Source organism: Trachemys scripta, chromosome 17, assembly GCF_013100865.1.
Source record: "Trachemys scripta elegans isolate TJP31775 chromosome 17, CAS_Tse_1.0, whole genome shotgun sequence".
Classification (NCBI taxonomy): Eukaryota; Metazoa; Chordata; order Testudines; family Emydidae; genus Trachemys; species Trachemys scripta.
Window position 1 is genome coordinate 996,887 of NC_048314.1, and position 17,623 is coordinate 1,014,509.

Here is a 17,623-nt window from a genome sequence, read left to right on the forward strand (position 1 = left end):
CCTGTGGTCATGTAGACTTCTCCGAGCAGAGCAGGCCTGGTCCTCAGCTTCAGTGGAGCTGACACCAATTCGTACTAGCTGAGACTCAGGCCAGGTGTGTGTAGCAGGCGAGATCCTTACTCCGCAGGTTGATAGACAGCTGCTCATTCTGCAGGCCACTCAACCCTGCTGATTACCTAACTTCCCTGTTGGCTTCATGCCATTGCACTCGCCTGCTCACCGAGGCTAGAGATGTGCCAGACAGGTGGTTTTGCTAGCACCCCGTGGAGTGGGCCCTTCACTGCTCTATCCACTGCTGCATTGGTGAATGCTGTTTGTCTCCTTTGCTGACATTTCTAAAACCCCAGACAGGGATGTGGGTGTTTCCAAAGATTGCAGTGAAAACGGTGCTGGTTGTAGCATAACTCTGGACACACTAACTGGTGCTTCTGCCTGAACTTCCCAGCTCAGAGGGCTCTTGGGTTGGCCGGATATATGGCCCGTGGGCTCTCCCAATAAGTCTGCCTCTAAGAGAGAGAATGTAGCAGAGTCTGCTTGAAAATGCCCGAGACAGAAGCAGACCTTGCAAAGAGCAACTTTTCTGCGGGCCGTGCCAAGGCAAATGAAGGCACCAGAGCACAGTGCAGCCCTTTCACGTTTAGCGTGTGTTTAGCTTGGCAGGATGCTCTGAGAACATAGTCCTCAAGCAAGTCTCTTGCGGGCTGGCACGACGAGAAGCAGTTGAAGTGCTCGCTTCCAGGACTGTGGCATGGAAGAATCTACTACACACAGCCCTGCTGATGTACCTCCGTCAGTAGCGCCCCCTGCTGCTCTGGTCTTGAGCCTCTCTGAGCAGAGACTGCTGATTGAATTGCACTAGGGCTTTTTAGCAATGTTTCCAAAGGAGAATGAGATCATCGCGCTCCCCCACCCCAACTCAGTCACTTAACAGCATAACCGGAGCCTGCCTTTCTAAAGCTGTATGTGGGCAAAACCGAGGCCCATAATTCCCTACCGGCCCCTCTCCCCAGTGCCAGCAATGGAGATAGCTGCAGTGTAGACAGGATGCAGATACCTTATTATCATGCTGTTGAATCTTGTGTAGAGCATGTATAGACCACACAGGTTTAACCCCCCTGCAGCCTCTCCCCCACCACTGCTACCTCTGGTGGCCTGTTACAGGTGTGACTGATGCCAGTAGAGATGCAGGGTTATGTTTTCCCACCTATGCTGTCCCACTGAGCCTTCTTAGCCAGGCTGGTGAAGGGCAATGGAAGATGCCTTCACAGTAAGAACGGCCTCTTTGACTGGTACGGCCTCTGTACAGGGCAGACGGGCTGTGAAATCCACTGTCCCTGCTCAACCAGAACGTTGCTTTGTGGCCACTAGAGGGAGGAAGGTGCACGCCCCCAAACCAGGCTATGCAGAGCGTGGGGTGCAGGGATGGCAGAAGGCAGAGCTACTCAGGTTGCCTCCTGCTGTTGTGCTTTGTTGGGTCGGTTAGCTCAGTACCAGCTCTCCAGCAGGGCACACCAGGCCCCCTTCTGCTTTCAGTGCTCTCTGACATGGGCTGGCTTTCCTCCTCTAAGCCCAATGGCGAGAGCCTTTGCGTCCCGAAGGGGGGCTGCAAATCCAATTTAGATGTGAGTGCTTTTGTGCTAATTTGATTCGTGTTCCTTGGCCTCCTTCTCGCTTGCCTACAGGAGAAAGTTCCACCGGTTTAACTCAAGGTGTGAATGTAAAATTTAGTTCGTTAAACTGGTGCAACAGGCTCTGTAGATGCTCTTACTTCAGTTTAAGCCAGGTTTATTGTGGTCTAACTAAAGTGATTAGGAACAGGTTTAAGATAAGCTAAAATTACCCACTCGTAAACCAAAATAAGAGTGTCCACGCAGGAGTCTGCATCAGTTTAACTTAAATTGGTTTAAAAACCGATTTAGGTTAAACTGATGCAACTTGTATGTGTAGACATGGGCTTAGTTCCCACTTTGTAGGGGAAAAGGGTTTACTTTCAAGGGGTGTAGAAGTACAGTCTTGGAGAACATGCTGCTGGCAAGGATGGATACCGTGTGTGTGTATGTGTACACACCAACCTAGAATATAAACTATTGACCTCCATGTTCCTGGGGCAAAAATCTGTTTGTCCCTTCCCCCGCAATCCTATCCAGCAGCCCCAGAGGTGTCCAGGAGGTTCCCCCAGGAGGCTGAGCTGTTTGGTTAGCATGGCTGCACCTTTGGAGCAATGAACAAGGAGGCATACGCGATCCATTTCAGAGCAGTCACTTTGCAGCCGTCTGAGAGAGAAGCAGATGTATCCTTGTGTAAGCTAAAAAGTTTCCCTCTCCAACTTAGCGCACTTGTCAACCGCTCTCCCTCCACAAAACGGAGACCAAGTCGCTCACCTGGATTATGGGGCTTGCAGGGCTGAATACACCTTTGCTCGCTGGTTGCCATCCGCCGAACCTGAGTCGGGCTGATGGAGGTTGATGTCCACTGGTCAGAGAGGCCTGGTGGTCTGGGCTGGGCATGCACCGCTTTCCTTAGTGGAGCCCGCAGGAGAAACGGGAAGGTTCTGATGCACTGTGGCTGGCCTCCCTAGGCAATTTATGGAGCTAAGGTTAAAAATAGCCCCTCTTCGCAGCTGTGGAATTACCCAGCTGCTCCCAGGACTCAGCTATGCTGGGGTCTGGTCTACACTTAACTTCTCTCGATGTAGCTACGTTGGTTGGGGATGTGACACTTTGTTTTCCCCAACAGAGCTAGATCTGTGTAAGCCCTAGTGCGACGCACTCCTACACTGGTATAAACGCACTTTTGCTGGTGTAGCTTATGTCTCTTGGGGAACTGGTTTAAACTGTGCTGGCAGAAACACTCTTTTGCCGGTATAAGCTGCGTCTACACGAGGCCGGTATAGTTGTGCCAGTAAATCTTTTCTAGTGTAGACAAGGCTGGGACTTCAATAACGTAAACTAATGAGGTAGGAAGGACACAGGTGTTTATTCATTGTTTGACCCGAGGGCTAACCCTGGTCAGGTACACAAACATTTAGGTCCCATCTACAGCAGAGTCCCTTTGTTTTCAAGGAACCACACACTGGGCTGGATCCTCGGCTGGTGTAAGTGGCATCGTTCCGTAGACTTCGGCATTCGGTTTAGATGAGCCAGCGTGTGTGTGTGTGGCCAAAGCTGCAGTTCTTGAGGACCAACACTGCTGAAGCAGTTCAGTGGGAAGGAAATAGGGATGGGCCTCTCTCCCTCCTGTATCTTTGGAGGGACAGGATGAGTGTGTAGGGTCTGCGAAGATGGAATTACATTGCCCTTCACCTTGTGCCTGCGGGCTGGGGAGATAGCAGTGCTGTGACGGCACAGGTGGCCCTGGAGGCTGGCAGTGTCTCCTTAGACTGCTGCTAATGGAGAAGAGAGGGGGGACACGAGAGCAACACAAGCCTCTGCTCTTATAACTTGATCTCGTCATGCCAAAGTCTTGCAAGGGTGGAGATACTAATACTTATGGGCTTTGTCATCCAAGACTCCCCAATGCAGTGTAGTGATGAGTTAATTATCATTCGCCATATTTTACAGATGGGGAAACTGAGGCACGGAGACAGTGACTTGCCAAAGATGAGATTTCACCCAGGAATCCTGACTCTTGGTCCCATGCTCTCGCCACCTGGCAAACCAAGCTAACCCCCGATGTGTTAGCAGGTCAGGCTGAATTCATTAGTGACGGGGAGTGTGCTTACCAGCGTGGGGGGAGACAAACACATGCTCGCTCCGCTCAAGTTAGTGCGCTAAAAATAGTGTGGCTGCAGCTTGGGCTAGCTGCCCAAGTACATACCCAAGGGGGTGGGCAGGTTCGAACTGGGGCGGCTAGCCCGTGCTGCTGCAGTCACACTGCTATCCTTAGCACGCTAGCCTGTCTGCCTCTGCTGGGCAGCACCCTCCCAGCGGTACTGTGCATGGGATATAAATGAATATGTAAATCACGGGTCCTGTGCCTGGTACGGAGCTGAGTGCACAGTCAGCACGTAGGCTTTAAGGCACTGTCCAGGCTGTTGTTGTAAACAGAGTTTGGGAACTGAATTTAAACCCTTTCAGTGGTGGTCCTGCCACAGTGGTTCTAACGGGGCTTGGCTAACTGGTGAGAACCTAGGCACCCATGTTCAACTCGTTTTGAAAACTACTTATAGCCTAGGACAGAACATGGCTTGGTTTTAGCTATACCAAGGGCTAGTCTACACTACACGGGTTCTGCAGGTAAAGCTATGTTGGTATAACTACCGACAGAGCCCCCTAGTGTAGACACAGCATACGCTGACAGAAGAAGTTTTTCTCTTGGGGGTGTAACATTGCCTAGGGATGACATTGGTTATGCTGCTAGAAGCGTGTGTGTGTGTGTGTGTGTGTGTGTGTGTGTGTCACACCCCAGACTGACATAGCTATGATACAACACTTTGTCGTTTGGACCTCCCAGCTACACACACTTGTAGCTGGAGCGTAAACACCCTTCCTTAAAGGAACACAGCCAGAGGAAATTTGCCCCACGATTCAGTTTTAGCGAAACTAAAGGTTCGTAAAACCTAGACCCAATATATTTTTTTCCATGCTTATTTAAAAATTCCAATGGAAAAAGAGTCTCTAACAAACTTTCCCCTGCAGCATATGTGGGACCCAAGTCTTGTCTCCCTTTTGCTAGTGCAAAGGAACCTGGAAATGAAACTGCCTAGAAATACCATGGAATTGACCGGCCAGTTTTTATTGGCAAGCCTGAAAGAGAAGCAAGAAGCCAACAGCATCCCCAGTGAAACGCTAACTAGGATTAAAAAACTTCACTTTCAATATCCCGCCTCCATGACACAATCCTCATTGACTGCAAAGGCAGCAGGAGCAGGCCCCTGGTTAGCACATACTGTTTTGAAAGATGCCCTGTAGGATTGCACTGATGTTGAGAAACGCTTATAGTGTTTCCTGATGTATATGCACCCAGAACATCGTCTTGATATGGAGCTGGAAATCATCAAGCTCTGTTTACGCAAGCATTTCAGCCTTTGCCAGGTGCACCACTGCCGGAGAACAAATGCTAAATGTGCTAGAGGCAGTCCTATTCACCAGAGCAGTAACTCTGGCTTTGCCGTTAGCAGTTCCTGACACGTGAGGGTATGTTAAAGGCTTTTCCAGGATCAGAGCTTAAAATTTTCTTGTGTTTAAAAGAAGCCCTATCCTTTTCCAGAGCTGATCCTATGGTTGTGCACCCTGATCTGGTTGTTTACTCCCCCACGTTGATTTATGTATGTGCATGTCACCTCCATCCCTTTTGAAATATAAACCTGTACAGTAACAGCTGCACAACATGGTAAGGTGAGGTTGTGGAATATGCCCTGTTTCAACAGATCTAGACTTATAAGAGTGCCCTTCTGCACTGAAAGGGGAACGTTTTAATAAACACAATGCAATGCAAAATGGATCCTTTTGGATTATAGTCACTTTTAAAATCCAAATTAGAAAAGTCATGTATCATAGAAGATAAATGCAGGGGCTGCTTTCCTTCCAGGCATTTGAATTTCATATTCTCTGCTTTTAGCAAGTTTCATGCTTAAATGTAAAACTGTGTCCTAGATCCTTAATTCATTATAGCAGTGTTATCTCATTAGGTACTGGCCGGTTAGAATGCTAGAGTCTTACCAGCCAAATAGCACATGCTGTTTTCCAAAGAGCTACAAGGATGAAAATCACTATATAAATAATTATTCTTGTGTTGATAGAATCCAGTGTGAAACCGAGAAATGGTTTATTTCATGCTTTCTGTCAACTCTAAACCTAACATAAGGGTTAGGCTCCTTGCTGCTCCACCAGTATCCTCCTCTGATATGATCTAAATAAATAGAATACAGGATGGATGATATGATACCATATTTTTTAGAGAGAGAACTCCAGTTACACTGTCTTTCTGTGTGTACTAGAAAAGTTGCACCAGATTAACCAATAGATTTTAAAATCCATTTTAACTTGTACAAACTCCTAAGACACATGCCTTTAAATGTTAAACGCTCATTTAAATCTGTCTAGATTGAAACTCAAATTAAAATCAATGTAATTAAACTGGTGCAACTCATACGTAGAAAAGGCCACAGAGAGCTAGTGTCACTGGTTTTCTCTTTAAACTGATTTTAGATTGATCTAGCTAAACCTGTGCAAACATCTAATGCAGGTGCTCTTAAATCACGTTCACCCTTGCTTAAATTAGTGTAGCTTAATTTGGTAAATCAGATGCAGTAGTGCCAACTCCAGGTGTTCAAAAATCATGATTCGGGCCCTAAAAATCATGAGACTGGCTTAAAAATCATGCAATTTTATTAAAAAATATATATTTGGGGTTCTTTTCATTTTCCTTCTGGTTTCTGAGCCTTTAGGGTGCATTTGGATCAGATGTTCAGGCTTTTCTCTGCAAACTTGAGGGCTAGAAATTTCCTACTTTTAAAATGGAAGATGAAATTCTTAACTAATCACATGACTCTGGGAGCTGGGGCTTTGAGGAAACCCCTAAATATTGTGAGAGACATGCTCTAGCTCAAAGAGGAGTTACTTTGGGGAAGCTGTCTGGAGATCGGACTAAATTATATGAATCAAGACTCACAATAAAATCTGTTGGCAAAGCAACAGATGCAAAGTAGATTGATGTAAGCAAGAGTAAACCCGGTTTAAGTGCATGTACTATAAAGGTTTGCACAGCTTTAACTAAATCAGTTTGAAATGTTTGTGACTCCTAATGTCTCTTGTTTTAAATCAGACTGAAGTAAAGTCTCTGATCAGCTGGACTGTGGCACAAACAGCATTGTTGAGTCACTGGGATTAGGTTTTGGGGGTGGGGATGGGGTTCTATTGTACAAGAACACAGGGAGGGAATTGATGTTTATTTCCAAACATTCAAAGTGACAACAAATTCCAAAGGGGCCTGTAATTGCTATAACCTTGAATTATCCAGATGCTGAGCCCGCCTCTGTCCCACTTCCCCTTTTGTGTGTTTTGATTCATCCTCCAAGGCTCCCCACTGAGGACAGCCCTGGCTGAATGAAGCAATTGAGAGGTAGAAAAAAAGAGAGAGAGCATTTAACATCTTCTGGCTTTGAAGTTGAGTTTAATCCTGTTAAAAGCCTGGTGCTTGAATAGCAGGCTCTGATATGCGTCTGGCAAGCTCTCCCTGAAGTCAAAAGCAGTGTAACAAATGCCAGGATTTCTCTGTGTGTGTACGTGTGAGAGAGAGAGACACGCACAGAGTAGTGAAAGCAGCCTTTGCACAATGCATCAAAAAAGAGCACTTCCCAGCATGAATTTCACATCATGGGGTTTGGCCAGGCCCGCTATATTTCAGCAGCGGCTCCCCATTGTGTAACCGATTGCCTTGCGTGTGCAGTGTCGGAATGTCTTGTTTTTAAAGCCCCAAGGAGGATATTTTGCTGTAAATGTATCTGCCCGTTAATATGCTCCCTATTTAACGTGCACGTTGCACCTACAGCCCACCTAACTCGCTCAGAACTGCCGGGGCAGAATGGTGCCACCTCTGGACCGTTTGGGAGCGGTGTCAGTAAGGAATGAGGCAGGGTTTGCTCCCAAGGGATGATGGGGCAGGGAGTGGATGGGGAATTGCCCTATGAATGGGCCTGATAGTTCAGAACATTCTGTGCATTCAAAATCAACGGGAGGTGACCGAGTTTGGCCCTTCTGTGAGGTGTGGCTGGCTGCATGGTGTGCCAGGCTTGCAGCCCAGAGCCGGGCTGGGTTAGTGCCATCAGCCCCCAGTCACACGTAGGCTGGGCTCTTAACACACACTTCCCTTCTGCCCAGAGGAGCAGTCTGTGGGGGGAGGGAGTTGTGCTCCAGCAGTTGTGCTATGGCTCACCTGTAAGGGTATCCCCAAGGCAGCACCGCCCTTCCCCCAGGCCCTGGTCTCGTGGAGGATACTTGTGACACGCAGATGACTGGATATAGGCTGGCCACTTCCCAGCTGGCCAATGCCCTTTGCACTGACACACACAGTGTTGGAGCCCAGCCCCTGTGAGGCTACTCTGGGGGGATCCCTTTTGCCCAAGAGGGGCTGGCATGAAGGTGATGTGCACCCAATGCAAACCTGAGCCTCGTTGCCTTATCACGAGCGATTCTCCTCCCTCTCCTTGCACGAGCTCCCCCGTCCCTGCATCGGGTCGTGGTCTGCAAGCCTCTGGGCAGGACCTGTCTGTGCCCCCCCTTCTGCAGGGAGGACTATACATATCTAAGGGGCTACATACTAAAAGATGCCAAGGACCCCAGTCCTCCCTGTGGGAAGCAGGTACAGCTCTCCTGTCTTCCAGACAGCTCTGTTGGAGTTTGGCGGCAGATCATGTGCAGACACATAAAAACATAGTTGTTAATAATCCACTAATTGAGACACTTAGAGAGCTGGCTGGCTCCTACATGTTCAGTTGTTGTGTGCAGTTCAAGGTAATGGGTCCAGCTGGTTTAGGGCCGGGCTCCCTGAGACCTCCCGGCTCTGCGTGACCCCTGCAGGGAGCTGCAGTCCGCTGGGGCACTCTGGGTAGAGGGGCTCGTGGGGCAGTAGAGAAGGGAGATCTTTCTGAAGGATCTTTGGGGTTGTAATGCCCCTTTGCCCCGTTAGTGCCTGGGTTTGCTGACTTCTTAGATGTGCTGTAGCTCCTCACTCCCTGCGTAGTGGGAGGGCAGTGTTGGGGGGCGGGCAGTGTTGGGAAGATCTGGGGCTTCAAACCAGGCTGTATTCGAATGGCTATAAGATGCTTGGAGCCATGGACAGACACTTAAAACAAAGCCCAGTGGTGGAAGGGGGTGGTAGAGCTTTGAGATGCTGACAGAGATGCAGGCGGCCGAGGCGGAGACCTGCGTGCAGGTCTGGGGAGCACGGCTGTGCCTTTGTCTGATTGTGGTTTGTAATGGCTGGGAGGGGCAGGGCAGTCCAGTGATGGGACAGGTCAGGAAGCAGCGCGCTCTCTGGCAGGTGGGGATCAGGGCTGCGCTGCTGCCTCCGGGGCCACCCTGCCCGCGTGACTGAGAGCAGCACCGACCGCCACTAAGCGTGGGGCACTGGCTGGGCAGGGGAGCACAGTACAGGCGGCCGCGGCACTGAGCCGGAGTTGGGGCTAGTGACGTAGGATGTGTCATAGGCCCACGCAGCAGTGAAAGCCCTTGCCCCAGCTCCCCACCCAGATGGAGACGGGCGCTCTCTGCATGGGGCGGCGGCAAACAGGCCCTGCCTGGGGGACTTCCTGTCGCAGCAGCCGTCCGTCTTGGAGCCTGCGGCTCTGGGTCATTAGCATGTGTGCAGGGGCTGGGGGCTCACCCCCAGGCTTCCCACTGGCCACTGTGTTGTTTGCAAAGTCGTGTTTGCTCCTGTGTGAGGGGCCGGTGGGAGCCGGGAACTCAGCCAGGCCCCTGCCTCACGTGAGCTGCTGGCCCTCGGTCACCAAGGGAGACCCGCCTGGCTCTGCAGCACGTTGGGCCTGACTCCCTCCTGCAGTAGGGCAGTGAGGCCCGCTGTTGTGCCATGCAACGGCCCCGCAGCCGTCAGGAGCACGGCGCTCTCCGCGGCTCTGCAGCTGCCTTTGTACCGCACGCCCTGAGGGGATGGGGGGCCCTGAGCGCAGCCTGCCCGGGACTGTGCTGACAGCAGCGGCCGCTGGCTTCAACGGTTCATATCGGCTGCTGGCATCATTAAGGCAAATCTCTCCTCCCAAGGGGCAGGAGATGGGTTCTGTGTCTAGCTCAGTCAGTGGCAAACTCTGGTTTGTGACTCTCTGCCAGTGAGATCCCCCCAAGGTGAATGTGGGCAGGGCCAGCAGGGGGCGGTGGCCCCTAGCCCGTACTTTGGGGTCTTCATGTCATCTTGCACCCATGATTGGACAGACCCCTCCCTTTTCCCCTGTTGGCCCCAGAGAACATCGGAGTTCATGATCCTTCCTCCCCCACTTAGAGCTTGGAGACTGCCCTGCCCTCTGGGCCGAGGAGGAGGTCCATGATGAACCTACGTGATCTGGTGTGAGGGAGCGGGAGGGCTGGGGGAAGCTGGGAGGGGCCATGCGCATGCTGGTGATCCCGCCTGGAGAGCTGAGGCGTGGGGGCTGGCAGGACGGGATTGCTGCCCTTTCTCCTCACTTCTTCTGAGTTTCTCTCCCTCTCCGTCATCTGTCGTCACTTCCCCTTATGTTCCTAACCTCAGAGCAGGGACAGATCATCTTCCCTGTGCAGTGCCAGGGCCGTCCCGGGCGTTGCGTGGCCGATAGCCAAACCCCGCTTAGCTGGACGTTGTGCGGCTCGCGGCAGCCTGTCCATTCCAGCCCCACTGGTCGGTGTCACTCTGCTGAGGCCTGGTCAGGCCATGAACTCAGGTTATTGACTTGAGAAACACTATTGCAGTACCCGTTTCAGGGAAGAGCCTGTTCATGGTGTTCCCAAGACTTTCATCACTTTCCTTTCCTCCCTCAGCCGGCTCCGTTTCACAACATCCTCCGGGTTTCCCTTTCTGCGTAATTTCTATCTGCCTCTCATTCACCTCGATGCCCAGTGGTCTGTGTGGGTTTCATTTATAGGACAGAGGGTATTTCTTGCAGGGCTGCGGAGCCCTGGGAATGTTTGTAAATAGAATGGAGGGAGGGCGAATGGAGTATTGTCCCAGCTGGAGAGTAGGACTCCTGGGTTCTTTTTTTCCAGTGCTGCCATTGACTTGCTCCTTGGCCAGGCTGTGTGCCTCAGCCCCCCATTTCACACAGATGGGAGTTATGCCAAGCCTAGGGGTGCTGAGAAGGTGGATGTTCGTGAAGCTCTTTGAGATCTTTGTGCACAACATACAACCTGCAAGTTGCATGTACTCAGAAACCTTCAAAATGTTTGGCAGAAAGCCACCCTGCCCCCCCACACACACACGTCAGCCATAGAGCCATGGATGTCAAGGCCAGAAGGAACGTTCCATTGGGATTGTCTAGTCTGATGTCCCGTATGACACAGGCTGTACTATCCCACCCAGTGGCTCCTGTATGGAACACCTGCCTGGGCTGAGAACAATGGGATGATTGAATGGAAACCCCCATCCAGCCTCAGAAGCACCTTGTGCCTCTCAACCCTCCTCAACACCCAGGAAAAATTGGGCTTTGTCCAACCAGGGCTGATATTGGCTTCTTAAGGGGAAGGAGTTGACAATCCTTCACGTAAAATGTCCTTTCATCTGAGGATCTGGAGTAAGGGCAAAGTGTCCTCTCTCATCCCCTGCCTTTCCCAGGAGACCCTGCCTAATAATAATCTTCCATGGGAATAAATCATTTTCAAATCCCGTTTCTCAATAATACGGCCTCTTCCTCTGTTGAGCGCTACCAGCTCCGGGGGCTTCCGACCTGCCCCCGGGGGCTCTGATTACATAGGGCAAGTTCATAGCAAGCCTCAATGAACCGAGATGTGTCCAGAACTCCAAGGGGTGGGGGGGTGTCTAGATAAATATCCAGTGTCCAATAGCAGAGAACCCAGCATCTACTCAAGGGCCACCTCTAGAATAGGGGGAAAGGGCATGTTAGAAAATGTGTTAGCTAACAGGACTTTGCACCTCGTGTAGGTAGAGCAAGTTGTGTTTAAAACACACTAGCTGCTCATAGTCTACCCTACTCTACCTTTCCTCTGATGCCCAGCCCCATTACGGCACCGGCACCTGCTGTTTGATTTCAAGAGAGACCCTACAATTGCTGCTATAACATGTAAAAGGTTTGTACTTTTGTTTGTTGTCTTTCTCTAACAAATGCACAGGGTCAATTCCAAGATAGCTTCTAAACAGACGTGTTTTTCTTCTTAGCCTTGTGATGGCAGCAAATATTTTTCTTGGCTTTTTGAGCTGGGTGCCATTGAAAAGCGAAATCAGGAAAGTAACTGACATACTTCTCTGATGGATTGTATTTACAGAGGGACAACCGATCCTAAATTCCCAGTTACTGAGGGACAATCTACGCTCATTGCTATAGTTGCTTTCCATAAACTATTCTTAGTATAACTTTTTGCGAGTGATGTATCGGAGTATTTGGATGCTAGTATTTAAACTGGATCATTACATTTATTAACCTTCATTTGAGATATTGCAGATTATGTACTATATGAATGTTCTGGCTTTTCAAACCAAGCTCTGTACTTTTGGATAATTCAAGCGTTATACCCAGATGTACAGAAACTCTTTTTTTAGACCTGTGTATTAGACAATTTTAACATTCGCTTTAATAAAACATTTTAAATGAGCTCAGAGGCTGATGCACACTTGTAGGCCAAACCTGGCCCTTTTCGGGTTCTGGATTTGCTCTGATGGGGTTTATCTGGACTAGCGGCTCTGATCACAGGGTGAGGAACCTGTACAGAAGCTGTCCTGGCTGTGACTTCCTTTCTGCTCGCCATCGCCTTCTGATTCCTTCGGAGCAGTGAACTATTTCTAGCCCGTCAGTGGGATTTTCTGAGTTCTGCTTAAAATCTCTTTGGGGGGGGGGGGGGGGGAAATACCCCCCCCCCCCCAACTTTTATCTGTGTGTTTGGGGCAGGGGGGGTCAGAGTCTGAATTACAGGACTGGGAGAAAGTCACCTGACATTTGCCAGTGCTGCTTGTATAGGGTGCCAGGGAGGCGGGTGGGTGCTGTTTTCACCAGCTAAAGGTCCAATCCTGCAGTCCTAACACAAGACCCATTGACTACACTCACCTACAGGCTGCAGGATTTAGCACAGTGGTTCTCAAACTTTTTGTATTGGCGACCCCTTTCACACAGCAACCCCCCCCCCCCTGCCCTTAACAATTAAAAATACATTTTTTTATATTTAACACTATTTTAAATGCTAAATTTATAACCCTGTTGTTTAAAATGAATTTACCTTTTTCCATTGCTTTTAAATTAAGACTAAAACATTGTTATCGAATTATTATCATTCTAAGCAGAAAAGTTATTTTTAAAAATTGTTACTGTTTAATACTGGGAGGGCGTGAAGAAATGTTGTCAAGATCCATTTTCACGGCAGACTTAGCGCCCGGTTGCCACCCTTACTTCTACGCTGCTGCTGGCGGCAGCGCTGCCTTCAGAGGTTGGCAGCCGGAGAGCAGTGGCTACTGGCTGGGTGCCCAGCTCTGAAGGCAGCCCAGAAGGAAGGGTGGCAATGCCATACCATGTCACCCTTACTTCTGCATAATGTTTGGCCTTTGCGCTGGGAGGGGTAGGCACGGGGGCTAAGGCAAATTTGGAGGTGGCTATAACCCCCGTAACCACCCCCACAGTGCCACACCTGCCTGTGTGTCTGGCTGTTACATTATAAATTACCTTTTTGTGAAGTAAATACACTACATTGTGATGGAAAGGTGTGTGTCATTTTCTAAACCACTAGATTTCAGTTATATATTTTACTGCAGTTGCTCTGTTTTGTGCGTGTACTCGCGATCCCCCCATAACCTCAGGACCCCCAGTTTCAGAATCCCTGCCCTCTATTAGCAGAGTGTGTTTCAGACCGAGGAAACTGCTCCTGCAGGAGCACCAAGCTGTCACCTGCTCTCCAGCCGCAGAGCCGGATCCTTGCCCTGTATAATGCCCGCGTTGCTGTGGGCAGCCGACCGTTCCTGTGGGAGCCGTAAGCCCCTGATGCTCCATAGCAGTAAACATTACAGTTGTTTTCTCTCTTTCCTCAGGGAGAACTTCTGTTCCCAACCTAGAGGAAGAAATCGACTTCTTAGCTGACGTGCTGGCCAGACAGGATGCCGCTCGCCTCCATCTGCTCCAGGATGGTGAGTCCAGAAGTCACCCACCTGCTCTCCTTAGCCTGTTCTCCCAGCCGCTTTCATGCGGTTGTGCTGCTTTCCGCGTTCAGTGACTCTGAGGCCAACGGTCCGGTCCCAGTGTTCAGACAAGACTCCTGTGATCAACAACTCAGACTCTCCTCTCAAAGGCTGAAAACTGTGGAAACACGAGCCCTCTGAAATGCCCTGCTTATGAAGGGTTCCGTTTTACTGTCCCTGCTGCCAATTTAATAGAGTGGTGCTTAAGTTCCTGGTCTAAATTACTAGGTTTCCAGGGAAGTGTTTCTGGCATTTCCTGGCTGGCTGAGCTGGGGAGAAAGCCGGCCATGGAGTTTTCATTGCTCTGTAAACACCATATTACAGGGCTCCTGAATTCAGCAGGAGCAAAGCCAAGGGCCTGGAGAATATGTGCACTCCCTCGTTTGGAAACAAATTCGAGACTCCCATCCTCGAGGCATATCACGGCAATGTAGGCTAGTGGTTAGAGCAGGGGACCGGGGTCTGTTCCTGGCTCGACTACAACTCTGTGTGACCTTGAGGAACTCCCTTAACCTCTCTGTGCCTCAGTTTCTCCATTTGTAAAAGAGGGATGACCTCTCCCGGGAGATTCTAGATGAAAGATGCTCTAGAAGTGCTGTGTGTTTGTGACCGGGGGGAAGGGACGTGCTTTTGGGGAGAGATATTCCCTACCTTGGAAATTTTGTCTTCTCTCTCTCCCTCTTCCATCTCATGAGCTGGGATTTCTTGAGAGATTTCGTAGCCTCATTTCCTAATATAAGAAGCCCCCAAACTGCTGATGCCAGGGCAATAAAGTTGCCTTTTATGGCTGTATTTTATAATGGGGGGCACAAGTGCTCGAACGGAGGAGAGCAGCTGCGGACTTCGCATTTATTCCACAAGTGATTCCCCCACCAGCTCCAGGCCCGATCCTGCGGTCGTAGCACAAGACCCATTGGCCGCAGTGGGAGTTAAGCTCGCCGAGGGGCTGCAGGATCTAGCCCCTCTATTAGCAAGGGGTACATTGCGGGTTTTCCAGCCCGTATGTTCTGGGGTTCTGTATTGCATCCCCGTGAACAGCAAGACAGTGCATCCTGGTCAGTGGTAACGCATTAAACACCAATGGGGGTAGCAAATGGTTTTTACTTCTTTGTCCATAACTCCGCTGCCTGTCCCAGAGCTGGGTGTTGGGGGGTCCCACTGCGTCTGCTGATGTTTGTGGTCTCTGCTTTCTTGCACAGCCACCCAGGCCCCGTCAGGGAAGCATCCTGAAGCCGCTGGGGCGAGAGGGGAGTCCCCCAAGAGGAACAGAGCGAGCCACAGGGCTGTGACATCTCATCCCACCACTGCCACCAAGACAGTGAAGAGTTCTCCAGTGGAGGTGTTCCATGTCACTTCAAATGACCTCCTGATACTCGGTAGGTGCAAGCTTCCCTTTGGAGCTCAGAGCTAGGGATGGGCCCGATCCAGGCTGTGCAGGGGTGCAGGAGCTGGTTTAGCACCTCAGGGCTTGCCGCTGTGTCTGTGATGGGCCATGAGGCAGTTTAGCTCCGAAGCGGAGCTTTGCAGCTCAGGCTGGCCTGTCCTGGAAGTTCATTGCGTTTCCCAGTGGGGAGAGATGGAATTCAGTTTGCTTATGAGACCGGCAGTCACCAGGTTTACTGTCGTACGTACCTGGTACAATAACAGTCACTGACGCTGCGTGTGAGTGATAGTGCCCAGTGGGGTAGGCGTTACAGGACTTGGAGGGGTTAGTTATTGAAAGGGCAGGGAGGGAGCCCCCACCAGCAAACCATCACAGCCCATAACAACCCGCTCTGTCCGTTTTGGGCTATCTTGGTCAGTAGCAGCCAAGTGACGAGCTCTGGGCTGTGTTCCTTCCTCTGCAGGGATGATCGTGGTGTTCTCGGTCGCCGGCATCGTTGCTTTAATCGTGGCTGCGATCTGCTGGTGCAGGTAAGCCAGCAGGGACCTCCTCCAGCAAACGGCTGGGCCTCCGCCTGGTGTCCTGAGGAATTTGTGCCTGGACTTCTGTGCAATTGGGAGGGGATTGGGGAAGGATTTTAAAAATAGAGAAATCGCTCTCCTTGGGCTAGGGACCTCAGGCCGAGCCTTCACCTGGCACGGTGCAAAACGCATCTCCGTCTGCACCCACAGGAGGCAAGCGGGGGAGACGAGGTGCATAAAGCAAGAGAGAGTGGGCCCAGCATCCTGACTGATACTTAATAGCAATCGTTGTGTAAGGTGCAGTGGTGATGGGTGCTCTAGAGCCCGGCTGGATGGGTGGGAGTCACTCGTGAGAAGAGTTTTAGGGCAGGGAGGTGCCGCATGCTTGGCTAGACTGTCACTTGTAACGGCCAATTAATAGATCCTAGGAGACAGTGTCAGAAGGAGCCTTTCTATCTGCGATTACTTATCGGGGACACGTAGGAACCCCCGGCATGGGCGAGAGCCCCGTTATGGCAGGCGCTGTACAAACAGTCCCTGTTCCAGTGAGCTTACCAGATACGTAAGGATTCAGCGTAACCACCTGAAAGCAGGAAGACTCATAAGAACATTGGCACTGCTAGACTGGATTCATGCAGTCTTTGATAGTGGCCAGCACCAGATACTTCAGGGGAAGGAGCAAGAGAAACCATGTAGTAGGCACATGTGGAATAATATGTCCCTCATGAAGATTCCCTCCTGTTCCCCAGCACTCGGAGAGATGAGCTTATGCTCTAAAGCATGAGATTTAATATTCCTTCCAACCCACGTTAGCGTGAGCAATGAGAATTCTGGAGGTTCTTGTTATCCGTATAAACCTCCAGTCCCTACGTTCTTGGCCTCCTCACAGCCTGTGACTGTGAGTTCCACAAGCTAATTCCACATTCAGGAAACAGTTTCCTTTGATCAGTTCTGAATTTCCTGCTCTGTTTCGTTGAACGTCCCTTGTTCTTGTGCTGTGGGACAGGCAGAACAGAAGCTACTGATCAGCCTTCTCTACACTATTCATTACATCTCCGTGGCCCTGAGCCATGCTTGGCCTCTCTGCTCCGCTCCTGGAGAACAGGCAGGCCATTGAAAGGTACAAGACTGCTTCTCCCCAGACCTCTGAGTGGGAAGATTGTGTTTCAGTGCTTCCTGCCTGGTCAGAACCAGCGAGCGGATAGATGCTCAGATGGTTTTTAGCTCAGCGTATGTGTAGGTACCTGTCCTGGTGGGTGAACCCAAACCCGTAGGTTTGTTCTGGAATTGCAGGTAGGAATTTTCATTGCTGCAGCGCCAAGCCATGGTAGTTTGGTTTTGAGGGGGGAATGGTTGAAAAGGGAATTTGAGAAAGCTAAGAAGGTGGATAGGTTTCATTTGGGGCCTGTCCCTTTAAATCATTCCTGCTTAACCACTGCCTTGTCCCCTCTGTAGGCTGCAGAAGGAAATCAGACTAGCTCAGAAAACCGACTACCCATCTCAGAAGCTACCCGGCCCCCTGCCATACGACAAAGTCTCGGTAAGCTGCTCCAGACCTTCTCTCAGACCCGTTGGCAGCATGGTCCATTTTTAACACTTTGTGAGCAAACCCTGCATGAATTCTGGAGAGGCTAGTGAAACACAAAAGGGGAGGTGGGGGTGCCGTAGAGAAGTCCTCTCTAGTCCTGTTAAAACCTGACTCTCAGCCTGGCCTCTGGGCTCCGGTCTGTGGGCGATGGAAAGCTAGCCGCTCTCTGGAGACCTGTGTTCACAGCTCCTGTTTTCCTTTTAAAGCCTGGGGATCAGACGCTGGCTCAGAGCGCCCAGATGTATCACTACCAACACCAGAAACAGCAGATGCTCTCCATGGAAAAGTAAGTGACTCCTTCCAGCTCTCGGA

The 17,623-nt window shown here is 50.5% G+C and overlaps 1 protein-coding gene and 1 pseudogene across 1 annotated transcript in view; one reads left to right on the plus strand and one right to left on the minus strand.

Moving 5' to 3' along the window:
* Positions 1–17,623, minus strand: part of LOC117867167 — a 658,956-nt pseudogene that overhangs the window by 134,078 nt on the left and 507,255 nt on the right.
* Positions 1–17,623, plus strand: part of NPDC1 (neural proliferation, differentiation and control 1) — a 123,425-nt gene that overhangs the window by 98,172 nt on the left and 7,630 nt on the right. Inside the window, exons 3-7 of the mRNA XM_034751990.1 lie at positions 13,672–13,767; positions 15,018–15,194; positions 15,666–15,732; positions 17,179–17,263; positions 17,518–17,597. Of these exons, the coding sequence (XP_034607881.1) occupies positions 13,672–13,767; positions 15,018–15,194; positions 15,666–15,732; positions 17,179–17,263; positions 17,518–17,597 (505 nt within the window). The remainder of the gene's footprint in view (positions 1–13,671; positions 13,768–15,017; positions 15,195–15,665; positions 15,733–17,178; positions 17,264–17,517; positions 17,598–17,623) is intronic.